At 41.7% G+C, this 22,500-nt stretch overlaps 1 protein-coding gene across 1 annotated transcript in view; it reads left to right on the forward strand.

Moving 5' to 3' along the window:
• begain (brain-enriched guanylate kinase-associated) overlaps positions 1-21,118 on the forward strand; it is a 25,723-nt gene extending 4,605 nt beyond the window's left edge. The window contains exons 3-8 of the mRNA XM_081394035.1: positions 4,084-4,183; positions 10,219-10,380; positions 10,662-10,728; positions 14,240-14,347; positions 17,898-17,981; positions 19,683-21,118. Coding sequence (XP_081250161.1) covers positions 4,084-4,183; positions 10,219-10,380; positions 10,662-10,728; positions 14,240-14,347; positions 17,898-17,981; positions 19,683-20,798 — 1,637 coding nt within the window. The 3' untranslated portion in view covers positions 20,799-21,118. The remainder of the gene's footprint in view (positions 1-4,083; positions 4,184-10,218; positions 10,381-10,661; positions 10,729-14,239; positions 14,348-17,897; positions 17,982-19,682) is intronic.
• The last annotated feature ends 1,382 nt before the right edge of the window (positions 21,119-22,500 follow it).

A 22,500-nucleotide genomic window follows, 5' to 3' on the forward strand; every position in this document is an offset into this window, starting at 1 on the left:
AAGAGCGTCTCCTCTGGGCTCCGGGTTAGCAGCAGCGGCTCAGCAGGAGTGTTGGACTAGGACACAATCACACAAACAACAAACAAATATTTGAATCCATGGAATGAAAGCAGATCTTGTGTTCATGTGAAGGTCTCATTCCTGATGATTTTCTCACACTGAACACACACACACACATCTCTGACGTCTGTGGAGTGAATCAGACAGTTCTGTCGTCTCTCTGGTGTTTCTCTGCACTAGAAACACATTTGATGCCCTGCTGCACAGAAACTGTCATGATGAAGCTCCAGAAACTCAGTTTCTCTGACGTGTGTAGAATGAGAAGAAACTGCAGAGCTCCAGTGTGAAGCAGTGATGCACAAACACAGTCCGACTGGAACAAACACCGGCAGTGTGTGTGTGTGTGTGGTGTCTCAGAGGTCATGTGACAGATGGTTGTTTTGTCTCTGTAAAGCTGCCAGAGCTTCTGTTGACAAGCTTCACTTGAGATTTCACAAAAAGTTTTTTTTTTTACATTTTATTTTATTTTATTTCAAGGAACAAAAATGTATTTAATGGTTTTAATGGTTACGGCGGATCTTGAGCTGTTCTCTCTGTTTGCTGTTGTGAAGCGAATGGTTTTTAACACAAATATTAACACCAGTGGCGGATTTAGCAAATCGGGGGCCCAAGGCAAAGGTAGGCTATGGGCCCCTCCACATCCAATCTTTAAAAGAGAACGAAAAAACATATGTACCGACTGAATGGTGGATAGGCAGGTAAAGCTAATCTACAGGGAAGTAAAGGTTAGAGAGGAGAAAAAAACGTCCCCTTTAAACCCTGCATACACTTCTTTACTCCTAAACAGAAACATGTTACAATGTTTATATGGTACAATTTCTGGTAAGCTATGTTTTTTTTGCTTGACAAATTTCACCATTTCGATTCAATTCTTGTGATTTGATTCAATATTGACTCATTTGGATGAATATTAGGTAACGTTTCACAAGATAGCCGTTACTTTTTCTCAAGAAAAAAAGCCCTATCAGCTGGTATAATTTACGGTTAACATTTAGTAATATAGTAGCCTACACATATTTAGCCAAACACTCTCTATAGCTCTTTTTTCTAGCCAATTAAATGGCTTTCCTGAGGTAATGTTATGTGACGATTGTTCTCCAGCTGTTTTACCTCTTTCTGTGGTTGAAAAACACTTATTGATCGATATTATGAATGAGGAATATACATTTCGGTAGGCCTAAGTTATACTTTATCTTTCAACATTGTTAATTCGTGTTTATTTACTATTAGCTAGAGATGATCAGTTCACATGCAGCTAGGAATCTGTCACGTCACATTAAAACGGCAAAACAGGATTTATTGTTTGAATTTCGTAATAGAATTGACAGAATCTGAGAGCTGAGATTTTTTTAAAATATCATGATTCATAAGTAAACTGCTCAGTTTTGTCTGTCGATCTCCGTGTCCTCTTTGCTTCACGATTTTTCTGTGCGTTGAACGTTGTTGTTCCTGATATCTATCCCAGCGTTCCCAAATACTTATCAGCGTCTTTTCACTTTTTTCTTTTATTTGAGACGCTTGGGTAACTTCGAAACTTAAAGTTTTCGCGTTTAGACTCGTCTTGCTCTGTTTGTGTATTTCCCAGTCCACCTGTTACTGCGTGTTGTTTATCTTTCGCGCCGCGCACCTTTACAGACTTTTTGGTTTCCTCCCGCTTCCTCCTTTTTTCAGCACCGCTTGGGTAGCTAGCTTCGCTTCATTTTTACTCTGCCTAGTGTCTACTGCTCTGTACACTCTGTCTGTCAATCTGTACACTCTGTCTGTCAATAACTTCTTTTCCTCCGTCAGTGTTTTGGCACAGCCTTGTCACTTTCGCAGATGCGTAGTAAGTGAGATAATGGAATAGTCCAATTTAGTGAGGCGGGGGCCCCCTCCTATCTGCGACACTAATGATTTGATGCCAATTTTCGCAAATGGAGTTGTAGAAATATATCATTTGAAAAAGAATAATAAAAAATAAAAAAACTTAAGCATAAGTTAATAGGGCATTTTGGGGGCCCCTAGGTAGCTCGGGGCCCAAGGCAATTGCCGACCTTTGCCTAATGGTAAAGTCCGCCCCTGATTAACACTCACAATAGTTCTGTAATGCAATCCTCCGGTTTAGTTAAACATAGGTTAGGTTACTTTATTAGTACCCGTAGGCAGGGGCGGACTTTACCATTAGGCAAAGGTCGGCAATAAAAAGAGCTATAGAGAGTGTTTGGCTAAATATGTGTAGGCTACTATATTACTAAATGTTAACCGTAAATTATACCAGCTGATAGGGCTTTTTTTCTTGAGAAAAAGTAACGGCTATCTTGTGAAACGTTACCTAATATTCATCCAAATGAGTCAATATTGAATCAAATCACAAGAATTGAATCGAAATGGTGAAATTTGTCAAGCAAAAAAAAACATAGCTTACCAGAAATTGTACCATATAAACATTGTAACATGTTTCTGTTTAGGAGTAAAGAAGTGTATGCAGGGTTTAAAGGGGACGTTTTTTTCTCCTCTCTAACCTTTACTTCCCTGTAGATTAGCTTTACCTGCCTATCCACCATTCAGTCGGTACATATGTTTTTTCGTTCTCTTTTAAAGATTGGATGTGGAGGGGCCCATAGCCTACCTTTGCCTTGGGCCCCCGATTTGCTAAATCCGCCACTGCCCGTAGGTACCAATTGTGTGTCTGTGTGTGTGTCTGTGTTTGTCTCGTGTGTGTCAGTGTGTGTCTCTTGTGTGTGTCTCTCTCGTGTGTCTGTGTATCTCTCGTGTGTGTCTGTGTGTGTCTCGTGTATGTCTGTGTGTGTCTGTGTGTGTCTCTGGAGTGTGTTTGTGTGTCTCTCGTGTGTGTCTGTGTGTGTCTCTCGAGAGTGTCTGTGTGTGTCTCGTGTGTGTCTGTGTGTCTCTCGAGTGTGTCAGTGTGTGTCTCTCGAGTGTGTCAGTGTGTGTCTCTCGAGTGTGTCTGTGTGTCTCTCGAGTGTGTCTGTGTGTGTCTCTCATGTGTGTCTCTCATGTGTGTCTCTCATGTGTCTCGTGTGTGTCTGTGTGTCTCTCGTGTGTGTCTGTGTGTCTCTCGAGTGTGTCTGTGTGTCTCTCGTGTGTGTCTGTGTGTGTCTCGTGTGTCTCGTGTGTGTCTGTGTCTCTCGTGTGTCTCGAGTGTGTCAGTGTGTGTCTCTCATGTGTGTCTCTCGAGTGTGTCTGTGTGTGTCTGTGTGTGTCTCTCGAGTGTGTCTGTGTGTGTCTCGTGTGTGTCTCTCGAGTGTGTCAGTGTGTCTCTCATGTGTGTCTCTCGAGTGTGTCTGTGTGTCTCTTGTGTGTGTCTGTGTGTCTCTTGTGTGTGTCTGTGTGTCTCTCGTGTGTGTCTCTCGAGTGTGTCTGTGTGTCTCTCGTGTATGTCAGTGTGTGTCTGTGTGTGTCTCTCGAGTGTGTCTGTGTGTGTCTCGTGTGTGTCTCTCGAGTGTGTCAGTGTGTCTCTCATGTGTGTCTCTCGAGTGTGTCTGTGTGTCTCTTGTGTGTGTCTGTGTGTCTCTCGTGTGTGTCTGTGTGTCTCTCGTGTGTGTCTCTCGAGTGTGTCTGTGTGTCTCTCGTGTATGTCAGTGTGTGTCTGTGTGTGTCTCTCGTGTGTGTCTGTGTGTCTCTCGAGTGTGTCTGTGTGTCTCTCATGTGTGTCTCTCGTGTGTGTCTGTGTGTGTCTCGTGTGTGTCTCTCGAGTGTGTCAGTGTGTCTCTCATGTGTGTCTCTCGAGTGTGTCTGTGTGTCTCTTGTGTGTGTCTGTGTGTCTCTCGTGTGTGTCTGTGTGTCTCTCGTGTGTGTCTCTCGAGTGTGTCTGTGTGTCTCTCGTGTATGTCAGTGTGTGTCTGTGTGTGTCTCTCGTGTGTGTCTGTGTGTCTCTCGAGTGTGTCTGTGTGTCTCTCATGTGTGTCTCTCGTGTGTGTCTGTGTGTTGTTGTGATACTGCATAATTATGTGCTGAATATTCTTGACTCATTCGTCCATCCGCCTGTGTGTGTGTGTGTGTGTGTGTGTGTTTGTGATTCTGCAGGAAACACTCACAAACACACTAAGAAAAACATGAAAAAGGTTTATATCGGGAAAACTGCAGTAAAAGCAGCAAGAAATGGTGGTAAACATCAGAAGAGAAGGTAAGAGTGACGAGAGAGACTGAATCCATCAGACTCTTCATCTGAATGTCATCTCCATCATCATCATCTTCTGATCCCGTTATGATCGATCATCATCTGATCCCGTTATGATCGATCTCTCTAATCCAGTTACGACAGCTAGACATCAGTGACATCACTTCCTGATCAGTATCGCCACAGTGAACGTTAAAGGCACAGGGGCCCATATTTGGTCCCCCAGATAAATGAATTATAAATCTAAGAGCATTTTGCTAATATTGGCATTAAATTATGAAATAGTAATTTCTAGATGTTCTCTGAAGATTCAAAACATCCCGTTTTTAAAAAATATACATTTTAAAAACATGTTTTTTCTTGGTTATGTGAACATTAAGGGAACGTTTCATCGTATCATTCTTCAAACATTATGGGAACGTTACTTTTGAATGTTCTGAAACAAGTAGCGATATTTAAAACCGTTAGACACACGTCCAACTAAAACATTACAAATGAAAAATAAACGCTTCATGAAAGATGTAGCCTATAAATAATGTTTTTGTGCGTTTAGAGAACATTTTTAAAGACCAGATAACTTTGAGAGAACGTTCTATTAATGTTCCTGGAGGCGTTTGCCCAGAACTTTGACCGAATGTTAACTGGGTTAAAGTTAACTACTAAAGTTAAATACTTTGGTAAAACAGAACAATAATTTTTCTAGTAATACCAAACGTTATAGTTTTGTTTTAGCTTTTAGCTTTCGCATACAGTTGAATGTGATATAACTGGTTTAAAATCAGATGAAGCAAGCAGTCATGTGACACGAATCAATCATTACTATTTCTCTTTCATTTCATGATTTTCAGAGTCATTAAAGTATAATAATATCTCAGGCTTATGGATATTCCACAAGTGCATGAATAAATCATGTTTAGTGCTTTTGATCTAAGACTGTGTTTGGTGTGTGAGCATGAGGTACTTTATGTCCTGTGATCAAAGCTGAATTTATTTGATCAAAAATACAGTAAAACAGTGAAATATTATTCTAATGTAAATAACTGTGTTCTCTATGTGAATATAACTTTTTACCAAACTTTTTAAAGGTTATGTATCATGGTTTCCACCAGAAATATGTTTCCAACGCTGATAATCATCAGAAATGTTTCTTGAGCATCAAATGCTGACAATAAACAGCACGAAACATTAAAAGAGCAGCTTACACCTTCCACTCTTCCGCACACAAACGCGCAGCCGACACAACAGGTCCACTATACACAAAGATGACAATAAGCAACAAAAAATGTTCTCTTTTAAAACACAGAAGTAGAACTAGAAACACATCAGACTACAAACACAAAGATGACTCACCCCAGACAAGTAATCACAAATATCTAAAGACAAACACCAGGCATTAGTCGAAGTCCACACAGAAGCTGCTAACACACTAAGTTTCTTATTTATTAACTCACACAAATATTCCCTTTTTACTAGACTGACTTTTTAAAAATGCTGCCTTAAATTTTTAAGTACAATCAACTTGGATGTTTAAGTCATTTCAACTGAAATTACATTAAACTGACATTAAAGGATTAGTTCACTTTCAAAAAATGTTTTGCTGATAATTTACTCTCCCCGATGTCATCCAAGATATCCATGTGTTTCTTTCTTCAGTCGAAAAGAAATGAAGGTTTTTGAGGAAAACATTCCAGGATCAGGACGCAGCCTCACAGTCTCAACACGATCCCAGTCGAGAAATAAGGCTCTTATCCAGCGAAACCATCGGCCATTTTCTAAAAAAATATATATGTATATACTTTTTAGCCACAAATGCTCGTCTTGTACCATCTCTGAGATGCGCCACGCATTACATCATCATGTTGGAAAGGTCACGCGTCATGTCATCTATTATTTATTTTAGTTTTATTTTATTATTTAACTATTATTTAGTTATTTGTCTGTGTTCTCCGGTTCAGAAAGGATTTCAGAATGAAAATGTCATCTCATTTTCTCCTCCAACTTCAGAATCATCCGACATCTTTGTTTTAATTTATTATTATTATTTTAATTTTTTTCGTGACCTTTCCAACATGATGATGTAATGCGTGGCGCATCTCAGAGATGGTACAAGACGGGCATTTGTGGTTAAAAAGTATATATATATATTTTTTAGAAAATGTCCGATGGTTTCGCTGGATAAGACTCTTATTTCTCGACTGGGATCGTGTCGAGACTTTGAAGCTGCATTGAGACGGACATTTGAACCTTCTGTGAACATTGGAATAGTTGGTTGCCATTGAAGTCCATCCTGGAATGTTTTCCTCAAAAACCTTAATTTCTTTTCGACTGAAGAAAGAAAGACATGGATATCTTGGATGACATCGGGGAGAGTAAATTATCAGCAAAACATTTTTTGAAAGTGAACTAACCCTTTAAAGAATGAGTTGAATCTTGTATAACATATAAAAAAAAGTTGAAAATCGCTTAACTTATTTGGATGAGTTAAAGCAATGTAAAAGCATGCAACTTATTGATCATATCATTTTTTCAGTATACCTTCAAAAAGTGAAGCTCTAAACCAATAACACATGAGAAACACAAGGATTCCTGCCTAGCGTTCCCTAACTCCTATCTCCTGACCGGCACGTTCCCTAACTCCTATCTCCTGACCGGCACGTTCCCTAACTCCTATCTCCTGACCGGGCACGTTCCCTAACTCCTATCTCCTGACCGGCACGTTCCCTAACTCCTATCCATCTCCTGACTGGCACGTTCCCTAACTCCTATCTCCTGAACGGGCACGTTCCCTAACTCCTATCTCCTGACCGGCACGTTCCCTAACTCCTATCTCCTGACCGGCACGTTCCCTAACTCCTATCTCCTGACCGGCACGTTCCCTAACTCCTATCTCCTAAACGGGCACGTTCCCTAACTCCTATCTCCTAAACGGGCACGTTCCCTAACTCCTATCTCCTAAACGGGCACGTTCCCTAACTCCTATCTCCTGAACGGGCACGTTCCCTAACTCCTATCCATCTCCTGACCGGCACGTTCCCTAACTCCTATCTCCTGACCGGCACGTTCCCTAACTCCTATCCATCTCCTGACCGGCACGTTCCCTAACTCCTATCTCCTAAACGGGCACGTTCCCTAACTCCTATCCATCTCCTGACCGGCACGTTCCCTAACTCCTATCTCCTAAACGGGCACGTTCCCTAACTCCTATCCATCTCCTGACCGGGCACGTTCCCTAACTCCTATCTCCTAAACGGGCACGTTCCCTAACTCCTATCCATCTCCTGACCGGGCACGTTCCCTAACTCCTATCTCCTAAACGGGCACGTTCCCTAACTCCTATCTCCTAAACGGGCACGTTCCCTAACTCCTATCTCCTGACCGGGCACGTTCCCTAACTCCTATCCATCTCCTGACCGGCACGTTCCCTAACTCCTATCTCCTGACCGGCACGTTCCCTAACTCCTATCTCCTAAACGGGCACGTTCCCTAACTCCTATCCATCTCCTGACCGGCACGTTCCCTAACTCCTATCTCCTAAACGGGCACGTTCCCTAACTCCTATCCATCTCCTGACCGGGCACGTTCCCTAACTCCTATCTCCTAAACGGGCACGTTCCCTAACTCCTATCTCCTGAACGGGCACGAGGCGACTTTAAAAGCAAAAACTCTGCAACTGAAGGCCATATAATCAGTGCTCCCCCCAACAGAGAACAAGCCTCTCTCACCCAGGATAACCTCGAAAATAAAAAAGGAAAAATATCAAACGAGTGAACCGATGAAAGGATTGAATATTCAACCCAGCTGGAACCCTAACCCTAGAGACTGGAGTAATGATGCTGAACATTCAGCTTTGATCACAGGAATAAATTACACTTTACTATATATTCACATAGAGAACAGATGATTTACACTGGAATAATAATGAAATGTTTTTATTGTATTTTTGATCAAATAAACACAGGCTTGGTGAGCAGAAGAGACTTTTGCAACTGTGCTGATATTGTGAAGTAGCCTACAGAAGAATAGGACGCAGGAGAAGAAAGTTCAACACTCTTCAGCAATAAAAACAAAAAATGAATGTCATTTTTACTTATTAGTATGGTTTAACTGGACAGCTGAAGGTCAGCAGCAAAGACATTGGTTAATAAAGTGAGATTAAATAGCCTACATAATAGCTTCAAGTTCACATGGATCAGCGGAAACGTCTAAAACGCTGTATTATTCATGCCAGACTAGTAATCGGTGATGTCACTGTAAAGAAAGACTCCGCACACACACACACACACACACACACACACGCATTCAAACACACACTAAACACGTAACACACATGTGCACGCCATCACCGCTTTCACAGATTCACGTTTTTGAAGTTCATACGGAGATGATAACGCTTTCAAAACTCGTTCTCAGAAACGTGCACTTAGAAACCTGTTTCAGAGTTTGTGTTCTCAGGCCAACAAAATGCTTTTGCCGAGCAAATGAACGACCAGAACGCATTAAAAGCTTTCTGTTTTCAGTTGAAAACGGTGTTAGATTTGACTATACTTACTTAAAAACGTAGTTAAGCTGGGCAATGACTTCGCCAAACAAACGTTGTTCCATTTTTTTCCTGTTATCTCTGTAAAGCTGCTGTGAAACATTCTCTATTGTAGAAGCGCTGTATAAAATGAAGGTGACTTGACTTGACAAAGTATATTTTGTGTAGTTTAAAACTAATTTTTTTTTGGTTTGCATAACATTTTGAGCATTTCAGTGTTTTTATTGATTTTGTGGCTAGTGAATCGGTTTTTGCAGTAGCACCTCAATGCAGTACATAAGATCCGGGGGGAGGAGTCGGATCTTATATAAGGGGTGGAGATTGGTAGGTTTAGGGGTGGAGATGGGTAGGTTTAGGGGTGGGTTTAGGGATCAGGGGGTGGAGATTGGTAGGTTTAGGTATGTAAGGTGGGATCTAGATCCAACTCCTCCCCCCGGATTTTATGCTCTGCATTGAGGACCATCTCGGTTTTTGAGCAAGTGATATTAGTAATGCCTGCTCACATTTAGTGTTTACACACAGCGCCTCTGCACTTATCCCGATCCCGATCCCTCTCAACGTGCGGACGGTCAATAGATGGGAGAACAAAGTAACTTACGTTACCTATTTAAAAAAGTACATTTAAAAAAAAATGTAAATGTAGGGGCCGTTTACACGACACCGTTTTCAACTAAAAACGTAAAACTTTTGATGCGTTTTGGCCGTTCTTTTGGTGCCTGGAACACGGAAACTTTTAAAAAGGGTTTCAAAGCGCAAGTTTGAAAACTGTCTCCGAGTAAACAGCAAAAACACGAATCTCTGAAACCGATGACGTCACGCACATACGCATTACGTGTTCAATCTATCGCCATCTACTGGCCTGGCTGCAGAATACATTGTTTTTAGTCGTTTTCGCGGATACGTGTGAATGCGGATCATTTTGACAATGGTGTCGTCTGTACGCGGAAAACTCAAAGGAAAAACTTCTCAGTTTTAAGTATAAATTGTCAGTAAAGTAATGCATTACTTTTAGCCAGGTTAAAACCAGAGCATTCTCAGTAGTAACTGAGTTATGGTCTGGCACTGGCAAAGCTTCATTAATAACTCATTTCCAAAGGGGCGTCACCAACGGACGTCGCTCAAATGCCTCTGGGCGCAGTTGGATAGACCTAAAACCAATCAGAATGATCGTCATTGTGTAAAGCACGCCCCAACGTTTCTGATTGGTGCCGCGATTTCGACGGATTAGAAATGGGTTTGAATGAGCTTTTTGCCAGACTACTTGCAGAGCAAATCTAAATTTGCCGGAAGTTGTCTGGGTTTTCCCAGGCTACATTACTTTGTCAGTTACTTGAAAAAAAGTAATCTGATTACATAGCTCAGTTTACTTGTAATACCCCGACACTGGAAATGAACGAGCACAAATGACAGAGATCTGGTCAGAGGTCTGACTCTCTGACTGACTGACTGTCTGTCTGATTATCTGACTCTCTGTGTGTGTGTGTGTGTGTGTGTATGTCTGCAGTTCAGCGCAGGAGCAGAAGGAGGATCTGCGCAGGCGTCTCAGCGTCTCCACACACAAACTGCATCTGCTGGAGAGCGAGTTCAAGTCGACGCGTCAGTTTCTGGAGACGGAGCTTCGGCGAGCGCAGGAGGAGCTGGACAAGTTCACTGAGAAACTGTGCAGGTCAGACACACAACATGAAGGCGCTCACTGAACGAACGAGCTGATCTGAAACCTCTCCACAAGTAAATAGTGACATTTACAGTCGACACACGTAATGATCTGAAACTACCAGCCAGTCCGAATGATCTCTGCCCAGAAACACACAAGAGCACGAGTCTTAATTTGACCAAATATTAAAGCTCAAGGCCTGGAGAAAAATAACTGTAATAACTCCCAGTGTAAACTCATGACAGACGAGAGTGTGTCTGACTTCATCTTCATCTTCATCATCTCTCCTGCAGGATTCAGAGCAGCTATGTGGCACTACAGAGAATAAACCAGGACATGGAGGAGAAAATACACAGAACGGTAAGAGATCCTGATCTGATTCATTTAAATAGGACAAATCATGAAAATCTAAAAAGTGCTGTAATCGGGTCCAGTGCTTCTGAAACCCAGAAAACATGAAGAGTGAAGTAACACAGTAACTTTGTTTTATAAGTCTTTCTCTGCAAGCATGTCTAAAAATAAGCCGATCAGATTTCGCTCTCCTTCTGACGTATGAAGAGGATCTTATTATAATATTCCCGGCCCTTAATCTGCACGTTTACACACACCAGCCGACATTTGGTTCCACACGCGCCAACAGAGACCAGTTCTAACGCACTGATGAAGATCCAGCAGAGCCTGAAGCTGTTCTGTGGTTGAGCACAGAACACTATTGACCAGAACATGTCACCGCTGGCTTATAAAGACCTCAGGAACTGTGGACACTTGGGGAGAAGTTCAACATGATGATGAGATGATCAGTGTAACTCCACAACAACTACAGAAATGTCTCCGCTAACATTCAGAAGCTCCTCCTGAGTCTCTCCGTAAGGCTGCACTCGCTACTGGTTATTCTGGGATTCTGGGATTCTGGATGAGTGAGATTGGCCTGTTTTGTTATTGCCGGAGTTTCTGAAGCTCGAGTAAAGACTCCGCCCTCTTCTGAATGGAGGCGGAGCTAAAGCTCATCTGCATTTAAAGGGACACACACGTGTTTTTGTTCACACACAAAAAGGGGCAAATTTGACAAGCTATAATAAATGATCTGATTTTGAGCTGAAATTTCACAGACACATTCTGGGGACACCAGAGATTTATATTACATCTGGTGAAAAGTGGCATAATATGTCACCTTTAAAACCAAATTACTTTAAAAAAAAATCCCAAATGACAAACACTCGATTGACTTAAATATTCTTTTGGTCGTCTCATCAACGCTTGATCGTTTGAATAAAACTTTCTGATTGCCTTCGTTTACATCTCAAAGAATGACGATACTTTATCATAAACAGTAACTCTCCATGGACGAACGCTGACCAGCTAACAGGGAACGTTCTGGAAAGGTTCTCTCTGTGTCTTGCTCAGTGAGCAACATGTGCTGGATGTGTTTGAGCTCAGTTTAACAGGAGAAATGAAGGAGCTAAATGGCAGACGAGCTGCAGGAGATCGATAACCACACGGGACTCTCACTCTCAGAGCAATTACACCATCAGAGACGGCCCTGAGAGTGAGATGAAAGCGTTTAATCTGAAATCTGATGAAAGTTTCAAGCCAGTTGCAGAATCTAAACATCAACTTGATGCAAAAAAGACTGATTTTGTGTTTCATCTCAGATTATTAGAGGATCTGCTCGCTTCAGGCCACGACTGTTCATTTGCTCATTCATTCAACACAATATTACACTGCGAACCAGTGTTGGGGTAACACATACAAATAACACGAGTTATGTAATCAGATTACTTTTCAAATAACTAGTAAATTAACACATTTTTTATTTTTTTTACAACAAAATATCTGTATTGACTGACAGCTCTACTGTCCTCAAGTTGAGAGAATCGTAAGTGCAGAGATGCTTATTGTGGTTCTAGACTAAATGTTTTTTGCTTTTCATAGATTGAAAGGGCCTTTAGATTTGCCAAAAATAGAACTTTAGGGTTTTTTTTGTTATTAAACAAACAAGCAAGCTCAGCCCAGGTAAAAAAAAAAAAAACAAGTAACGTAACGCATTACTTTCCATAAAAAGAAATTAAGTAACACAATAAGTTACTTGTTTAGGTAGTAACACAATATTCTATAACTCTATATTGTGCTCCGTTGACTGCCTGTCCACGGCTTTACTCTATTTGTCATCAGAATTCTTAAATTTCTCATGTTGGACGATCATCATGCATTTATTGATTTGAAATTGGTTAAATTGTAATATTGTCAATGTCAGAAAGCTCTTTATTTCACTGCTGCATTTCTTGTTTGTTAGATTAATATACATTCATAAACTCTCAGTTTGCCATTTAAATATTTTTGCATATTTTATAATGCCATAACATATGAAAGTTTGAAGTTGCAAACAAATATTGTCAACACTTTAAGGCCTCTTTTGTCAACATTAGTTAATGCAGAAAGATTAATATATTCTTGCAGCATTTATTTGTTAGTTCAGAGTGCATTTACTAATATTAACAAATGCAATCTTACAAATGTATTAGTAAATGTGCAAATGTGTTCCTCACATGCAGTTTTACACTCACACAGAGAGAAAGGCTGATGTCTGTTCACAGCTCAGACTGTGATGGATGTGATTTCAGAAGTGATTCCCGCAGTGCCACTGCTCTCCGTGTGGAAAATCCCATCTTCAGAACACTGGAGACCGGCTCAGAATAGAAATGTAATTTTAAATTGGTCAAATGATGGAAATGAAGGTCAGAAGGGCAGATGGGACGAGAGAGAGAGAGAGAGAGAGAGAGAGAGAGAGAGAGAGAGAGAGAGAGAGAGTGAGTGAGAGAGAGAGAGTGTGTGTGTGTGTGTGTGTGTGTGTGTGTGTGTGAGAGAGAGAGAGAGAGAGAGAGAGTGAGAGTGAGAGAGGGTGAGAGTGAGAGAGAGAGAGAGAGAGAGAGTGAGAGTTAGAGAGAGTGAGAGAGAGAGAGAGAGAGAGATTGAGTGAGAGTTAGAGAGAGAGAGTGAGAGTGAGAGAGCGAGCTGCACATCCTTCATCTGCATTATGAATATTTCTAATTACAGATAACAAAAATTAAGGAGCCTATATTATGTGAGTGAGTATGAATTATGAATATGCGCACTCACCCTCGATAACACAGTCTGAGCAACAAACACACACACTCACCCTCGAGAACACAGTCTGAGCAACAAACACACACTCAGCCTTGAGAAACTATCAGCGTCTGATACTTTCAGTTTATAAATAATTGGCTCATGGGGGACTTGAGACTCAACCCAAGACACACACACACAATTTTGGTTTATATCAGTGCATCTTCACATACTGAAGTCTGCAGTCGGTCTGTCGTGTCAGAGAGTGTTTAGAGAACGAGCTCAGAGAAGACATAAACCCTCTGAATTAAACACATTAATCATATGCAAATCCTGCTGATGCTCCACGTGCTTTGTTCAATGAATCTGAAGTTTCAACAAAACTCAAACACACAAACAGATGCTTTGAAAACGGACTTTTGAAACTAGCCTAATTGATACGCAGATTTAACATGAGCTCTGTGATCTACTGAACAATGATAACGTCTGATATTCATTACTTCAGTGAGCTCATTGTTTCTGTATTAAATTATTACATTGTTTAAATTAATACCTTTTTCACTAACTGTGATTTTGTAAATGTACATTTCTGAAATACATAACTTAGTCTCCTCTAATAACAGAACACTCTAACAGATGGACTCATGCACTTTCTGTAAAGCTGCTTTGAAATGATGTGTATTGTGAAAAGTGATATACAAATAAATGTGAATTGAATTGAATATTCCGTGTTAATAAAACTGCTGATGAATGAATCAGTGTTTTACAGGAGTTCTGTGTGTTTCAGGCTCAGCGTCATGAAGAGGAGAAGAGATCTCTGAGACGAGAGATCGTGGAGCTGAAGAAACACCTGATGGAGGCCCAGATCTCCATCCAGAAGCTGCGAGCGGATAACGTACGTAACACACACCTGAGCAGATAACGTACGTAACACACACCTGAGCGGATAACGTACGTAACACACACCTGTACGTAACACACACCTGAGCGGATAATGTACCTAACACACACTTGAGCGGATAGCGTACGTAATACACACCTGAGCAGATAATGTATGTAACACACACTTGAGCGGATAGTGTACGTAATACACACCTGAGCGGATAATGTATGTAACACACACCTGAGGCTGGATAATGTACGTAACACACACCTGAGTGGATAATGTACGTAACACACACCTGAGCGGATAACATATGTAACACACACCTGAGCGGATAACGTATGTAACACACACCTGAGGCTGGATAATGTACGTAACACACACCTGAGCGGATAATGTACGTAACACACACCTGAGGCTGGATAATGTACGTAACACACACCTGAGCGGATAACGTACGTAATACACACCTGAGCAGATAATGTATGTAACACACACTTGAGCGGATAGTGTACGTAATACACACCTGAGCGGATAATGTATGTAACACACACCTGAGGCTGGATAATGTACGTAACACACACCTGAGTGGATAATGTACGTAACACACACCTGAGCGGATAACATATGTAACACACACCTGAGCGGATAATGTACATAATACACACCTGAGCGGATAGCGTACGTAACACACACCTGAGGCTGGATAATGTACGTAACACACACCTGAGCGGATAACGTACGTAACACACACCTGAGGCTGGATAATGTACGTAACACACACCTGAGCGGATAACATATGTAACACACACCTGAGCGGATAATGTACATAATACACACCTGAGCGGATAACATATGTAACACACACCTGAGCGGATAATGTACGTAATACACACCTGAGCGGATAACATATGTAACACACACCTGAGCGGATAACGTACGTAACACACACCTGAGGCTGGATAATGTACGTAACACACACCTGAGCGGATAACATATGTAACACACACCTGAGCGGATAATGTACGTAACACACACCTGAGCGGATAATGTACGTAACACACACCTGAGCGGATAACATATGTAACACACACCTGAGGCTGGATAATGTACGTAATACACACCTGAGGCTGGATAACGTACGTAACACACACCTGAGCGGATAACATATGTAACACACACCTGAGCGGATAACGTACGTAACACACACCTGAGCAGATAACGTACGTAACACACACCTGAGCAGATAACGTACGTAACACACACCTGAGCGGATAATGTACGTAATACACACCTGAGGCTGGATAATGTACGTAACACACACCTGAGCGGATAATGTACGTAATACACACCTGAGCGGATAACGTACATAACACACACCTGAGGCTGGATAATGTACGTAACACACACCTGAGCGGATAACATATGTAACACACACCTGAGCGGATAATGTACGTAATACACACCTGAGCGGATAGCGTACGTAACACACACCTGAGGCTGGATAATGTACGTAACACACACCTGAGCGGATAACGTACGTAACACACACCTGAGGCTGGATAATGTACGTAACACACACCTGAGCGGATAACATATGTAACACACACCTGAGCGGATAATGTACGTAATACACACCTGAGCGGATAACATATGTAACACACACCTGAGCGGATAATGTACGTAATACACACCTGAGCGGATAACATATGTAACACACACCTGAGCGGATAACGTACGTAACACACACCTGAGCGGATAACATATGTAACACACACCTGAGGCTGGATAATGTACGTAACACACACCTGAGCGGATAACATATGTAACACACACCTGAGCGGATAATGTACGTAACACACACCTGAGCGGATAACATATGTAACACACACCTGAGCGGATAATGTACGTAACACACACCTGAGCGGATAATGTACGTAACACACACCTGAGCGGATAACATATGTAACACACCTGAGGCTGGATAATGTACGTAATACACACCTGAGGCTGGATAACGTACGTAACACACACCTGAGCGGATAACATATGTAACACACACCTGAGCGGATAACGTACGTAACACACACCTGAGCAGATAACGTACGTAACACACACCTGAGCAGATAACGTACGTAACACACACCTGAGCGGATAATGTACGTAACACACACCTGAGGCTGGATAACGTACGTAACACACACCTGAGCGGATAATGTACGTAACACACACCTGAGCGGATAACATATGTAACACACACCTGAGCGGATAACGTACGTAACACACACCTGAGCGGATAACATATGTAACACACACCTGAGCAGATAACGTACGTAACACACACCTGAGCGGATAATGTACGTAACACACACCTGAGGCTGGATAACGTACGTAACACACACCTGAGCGGATAACGTACGTAACACACACCTGAGCGGATAACATATGTAACACACACCTGAGCGGATAACGTACGTAACACACACCTGAGCAGATAACGTACGTAACACACACCTGAGCAGATAACGTACGTAACACACACCTGAGCGGATAATGTACGTAACACACACCTGAGGCTGGATAACGTACGTAACACACACCTGAGCGGATAATGTACGTAACACACACCTGAGGCTGGATAACGTACGTAACACACACCTGAGCAGATAACGTACGTAACACACACCTGAGCGGATAATGTACGTAACACACACCTGAGGCTGGATAACGTACGTAACACACACCTGAGCGGATAATGTACGTAACACACACCTTGGTTTATTTCACGTAAAGCCCAAAACACACCCATTACTCATTAAGAGAATAGAGACAACCCTTTATATGCGCCGGGAGCGCCGACCATTTTTCTCGTCGTTAAACGAGCAAAAGTGGATTCGGACACGCCCTGAGTGAACTTTAGACCATGAGCTTAGATCCTTCAAACAGAACCCTAAGAGTTCAAGAGTTTAACTGATTAAACTGCTAGAACACAGAGAACTTTTAAATCTATAAGAGCTTTCCTTGATGTGATAAATTTGAGCAAATCAGTTTCTGATAAGTAGTCTAGTTGGTCATCAGTGGGTTGTTTATAATCATTTATCACATCAGCATGTCGAAACAAACAGCCGAATTCAGCTCGAATTAAATGAGGGTCAGACTTTAGTTTAGGGTCCATTTCTCACTTTTAACTAAACATTAACTATGACTTTTGCACCAATAAAGTCTTAATTACTGCTTATTAGTTAGTAAGGTAGTTGTTAAGTTTAGATATTTGGTGATTAAGGAATGTAGAATATAGTCATGCAGAATTAGGCATTAATATGTGCTTTATAAGTACTAATAAACAGACAATATCCTAGTAATATGCATGATAATAAGCAACTAGTTAATAGTTGGATAATAATTGGACCGTAAACTTAAGTGTAAATATGTTCGTCTTCTGTGTTTGTCAGTAAATTATCAATGTCTAATACTGATAAACTGAGAGTTGTGTATTGAATGATCATTTGCCAAATTAAATCATGTAAGTCTGATGGCAGGATTGGTTTGTGTTTTTCTGCAGGATCTGTACAGGAAAGACTGTAATCTGGCGGCTCAACTTCTCCAGTGCGGGAAATCTCCTTACAGAGTACACAGACTGTCTGAGGTACACACACACACTCTCTCTCTCTCTCTCTCTCTCTCTCACACACACTCACTATCCCGTTTTATAAGCTGTTTTCCTCATGGGGGCCAAAAATGAGCTTTTTCTGAGGAAAACTGATCCTAAAAATAGCACAACCTTCGAGAAAGTCAGAGGCGCAGCGAATCCTTTCCACTTTCATTCTGCGGTCACAGGTTTCAAACACACTAATTTCTTTCTCTCTCTTTCACTTGGAGGCCCGACGGGTTTCTGCTTCTTTTGATGTTGACAGAAAGAGAAATGTGCTGTTTTATTGCTGATAGAGTCCATTTACTGAAACGCTTCATGAACAGTTCATCAGAGAGAGAACAGAGAGATCATCCTTCATATGATTCATCCAATCTCAGATGTGATCGCACAATCAGTGTGAATGCCTGTTCTCATTCAGTGCTCTTCAACACTTCAACTAGAAAAAATGGTTTTCATTAATTGAAATGAAAATTAAATCAAATTAAATATAAATATTAGCTGAAAAATTAAAAAACTTAAATTGAAAAAAAATTAGAACTGATTAATATTTTACACAGTTTTGCGAGAGGACGCAATAGTTCTGTGAGAGAATGCAATAGTTTTATGAGAGAACGCAGTTTTATGAAAGAAAGAAATAGTTTTACGTAAGAATGCAATAGTTTTAGTAGAGAACAAAATAGTTTTACAAATGCAATAGTTTTACGAAAGAACGCAACAGTTTTATGAGAGAACGCAACAGTTTTACGAAAGAATGCAATAGTTTATGAAACAACACAATAGTTTTATGAAAGGTCGGCGCCGATGGCCTCGTGGTCAGTGTGCCGACATGTAGTGCCGTTGCGCTCGGGCAATCCGAGTTCGAGTCCCGGTTCGTGGACCTTTCCCGATCCCATCCCCCGTCTCTCTCCCACCTCGCTTCCTGTCAACTCTACACTGTCCTGTCACAATAAAAGGCAAAAATCACCAAAAAAATTATATATATAAAAAAAAAGCTTTATGAAAGAACACAACAGTTTTACGAGAGAACGCAACAGTTTTACGAGAGAACGCAATAGTTTTACGAGAGAACGCAATAGTTTTACGAAAGAACGCAACAGTTTTATGAGAGAACGCAACAGTTTTACGAAAGAATGCAATAGTTTATGAAACAACACAATAGTTTTATGAAAGGTCGGCGCCGATGGCCTCGTGGTCAGTGTGCCGACATGTAGTGCCGTTGCGCTCGGGCAATCCGAGTTCGAGTCCCGGTTCGTGGACCTTTCCCGATCCCATCCCCCGTCTCTCTCCCACCTCGCTTCCTGTCAACTCTACACTGTCCTGTCACAATAAAAGGCAAAAATCACCAAAAAAATTATATATATAAAAAAAAAGCTTTATGAAAGAACACAACAGTTTTACGAGAGAACGCAACAGTTTTACGAGAGAACGCAATAGTTTTACGAGAGAACGCAATAGTTTTACGAGAGAACGTAATAGTTCGCTAGAGAACGCAAATGTTTCTCAGGGGAAAGCAAATGTTTTGCGAGAAAATGCAAATGTTTAACTATTTTCGATCACCATGTCCCTTTAAGGGCTCTGTAGAAAACAGATGCGAGTGTGATTACATGGTGCATTTCTTCTTTACATACATACTTTACATAAAAAACATTTACAAGTCTCTCTCATTGGTGTCTCTGTGTGTGTGTGTGTTTTCAGCTTCCCGCAGATCTGCAGGAGCGAGTCAGTTCCCACATGGAGAACCAGAGCGTAGCGCTCCGTCACTCCGGCTCAGATGCCGTTCCCACCGCCGTCATCGGCCGAGTCCTGGAGAAACCGGAGCCCGGGAGAAGCTGTCCGGTCACACGCTCCCCGAGTCCTCAAGAGTTCCCGTCAATCGCGGATAAAGTTCAGCGGCGCGCGGCGTTTAAGTCGTCAGACCTCTCCTGCAGCGACACAGCGCTATACTGTCCCACGGATGAGCGGCGGCACGAGCGGCGGATCCGAGGACACTCCGACTGCAACCCGGAAGACCAGAGTTTCCCTCATAGTTTCTCTTTGCACGAAGACGCTTTTCCTTTCGGATCTCTTCCGGCTTCCATCCGGCACTCCAGCTTTAGCACAGCGTTGGATGATCCGGCTCACGTATCGTCCTCATCCCAGCAGAATCTGTTCACGGACTGGCATGACGGAGACTATGAGCACAAGAACTCAACGTTTGGAAAGGAACATCCAGGTTTTCCAAAGTCAAGACACGTTTCTCACGGCTCACCGAACGGAGGTTCTCCGGCACATGGATACAGTTCCCGCGGGAATAGGAGCGTCCCGACGGGAAGCTGGCATCAGATGAGCGTTGAAGACGTGAACTCCTTCTTCAGCAGTCCTGAAGCCTTCAGTTTCCAAGAGCGGAACTTTGCAGTCCGTCCCGCTAAGATCAAACTGGGTTCGCTTTACAACAGCTTCCCGGAGGAACAGCATGTTTTCCAAGCACACGCACCAGTTCCACGGTTCCCTGCGTCAGCCGGACCCAGTCCTGCGCTGAACCCGAAGATCAGCCTGAACGCTTTAAAGAGTGGCTTAATGTTCCGCTCCGGTCAGGACTTGAGCTGGTTCTCCAAAGACAAGCCGAGCACGACTGAAGGAGCTTTATGGAGAGATTACACAGACGGAAGTCCCAGCAACTCCAACGAGTCTCTCGACCAGAGTCGGGACGCTCAGCACTACAAGAGGGATCTCCGGAAAAACACGCCACGGCATCGAAAGTTTGGAAACACGGGACTCAGTCGTAAAGACAGTCTTAACAGAGCACAGCTGTATGGAACGCTGCTTAACTAACCATCAGTGTTTGGGTGTGGTTGATTATGATTTCACTTTTTTAAAGGGATAGTTCACCAAAAAAAGAAAATTAGCCCATGATTTACTCTCCCTCAAGTCATCCTAGGTGTATATGACATTCTTCTTTCAAACGAATACAATCAGAGTTATATTAAGAAAATGCCCTGGCTCTTCCAAGCTTTATAATGGCAGTGAATGGCTGTTTCTGTTTTTAAGTCCATAAAAGTGCATCTATCCATCATAAAAGTGCATCCATCCATGATAAAAGTGCATCCATCCATCATAAAAGTGCATCTATCCATCCGTGATAAAAGTGCATCTATCCATCCGTGATAAAAGTGCATCTATCCATCCGTGATAAAAGTGCATCCATCCATGATAAAAGTACATCCATCCATGATAAAAGTGCATCCATCCGTGATAAAAGTGCATCTATCCATGATAAAAGTGCATCTATCCATCCGTGATAAAAGTGCATCTATCCATCCGTGATAAAAGTGCATCCATCCATGATAAAAGTGCATCCATCCATGATAAAAGTGCATCCATCCATCATAAAAGTGCATCCGTCCATGATAAAAGTGCATCCATCCATGATAAAAGTACATCCATCCATGATAAAAGTGCATCCATCCATGATAAAAGTGCATCCATCCATCATAAAAGTGCATCTATCCATCATAAAAGTGCATCTGTCCATAATAAAAGTGCATCTATCCATCATAAAAGTACATCCATCCATGATAAAAGTGCATCTGTCCATCATAAAAGTGCATCTATCCGTGATAAAAGTGCATCTATCCATGATAAAAGTGCATCTATCCATGATAAAAGTGCATCCATCCATGATAAAAGTGCATCCATCCATCATAAAAGTGCATCTATCCATCCGTGATAAAAGTGCATCTATCCATGATAAAAGTACATCCATCCATCCATGATAAAAGTGCATCCATCCATCATAAAAGTACATCCATCCATCCATGATAAAAGTGCATCCATCCATCATAAAAGTACATCCATCCATGATAAAAGTGCATCTGTCCATCATAAAAGTGCATCTATCCATCATAAAAGTGCATCTGTCCATCATAAAAGTGCATCCATCCATCAAAAAAAGTGCATCTATCCATCATAAAAGTGCATCTGTCCATAATAAAAGTGCATCTATCCATCATAAAAGTGCATCTATCCATCCGTGATAAAAGTGCATCTATCCATGATAAAAGTACATCCATCCATCCATGATAAAAGTGCATCCATCCATCATAAAAGTACATCCATCCATCCATGATAAAAGTGCATCCATCCATCATAAAAGTACATCCATCCATGATAAAAATGCATCTGTCCATCATAAAAGTGCATCTATCCATCATAAAAGTGCATCTGTCCATCATAAAAGTGCATCCATCCATGATAAAAGTGCATCTATCCATCATAAAAGTGCATCTGTCCATCATAAAAGTGCATCCATCCATCATAAAAGTGCATCTATCCATGATAAAAGTGCATCTATCCATGATAAAAGTGCATCTATCCATGATAAAAGTGCATCCATCCATCATAAAAGTGCATCTATCCATCCGTGATAAAAGTGCATCTATCCATGATAAAAGTACATCCATCCATCCATGATAAAAGTGCATCCATCCATCATAAAAGTACATCCATCCATCCATGATAAAAGTGCATCCATCCA

Source organism: Scardinius erythrophthalmus (genome assembly GCF_964197995.2).
Source record: "Scardinius erythrophthalmus genome assembly, chromosome: 19".
In the NCBI taxonomy this organism is placed as follows: Eukaryota; Metazoa; Chordata; class Actinopteri; order Cypriniformes; family Leuciscidae; genus Scardinius; species Scardinius erythrophthalmus.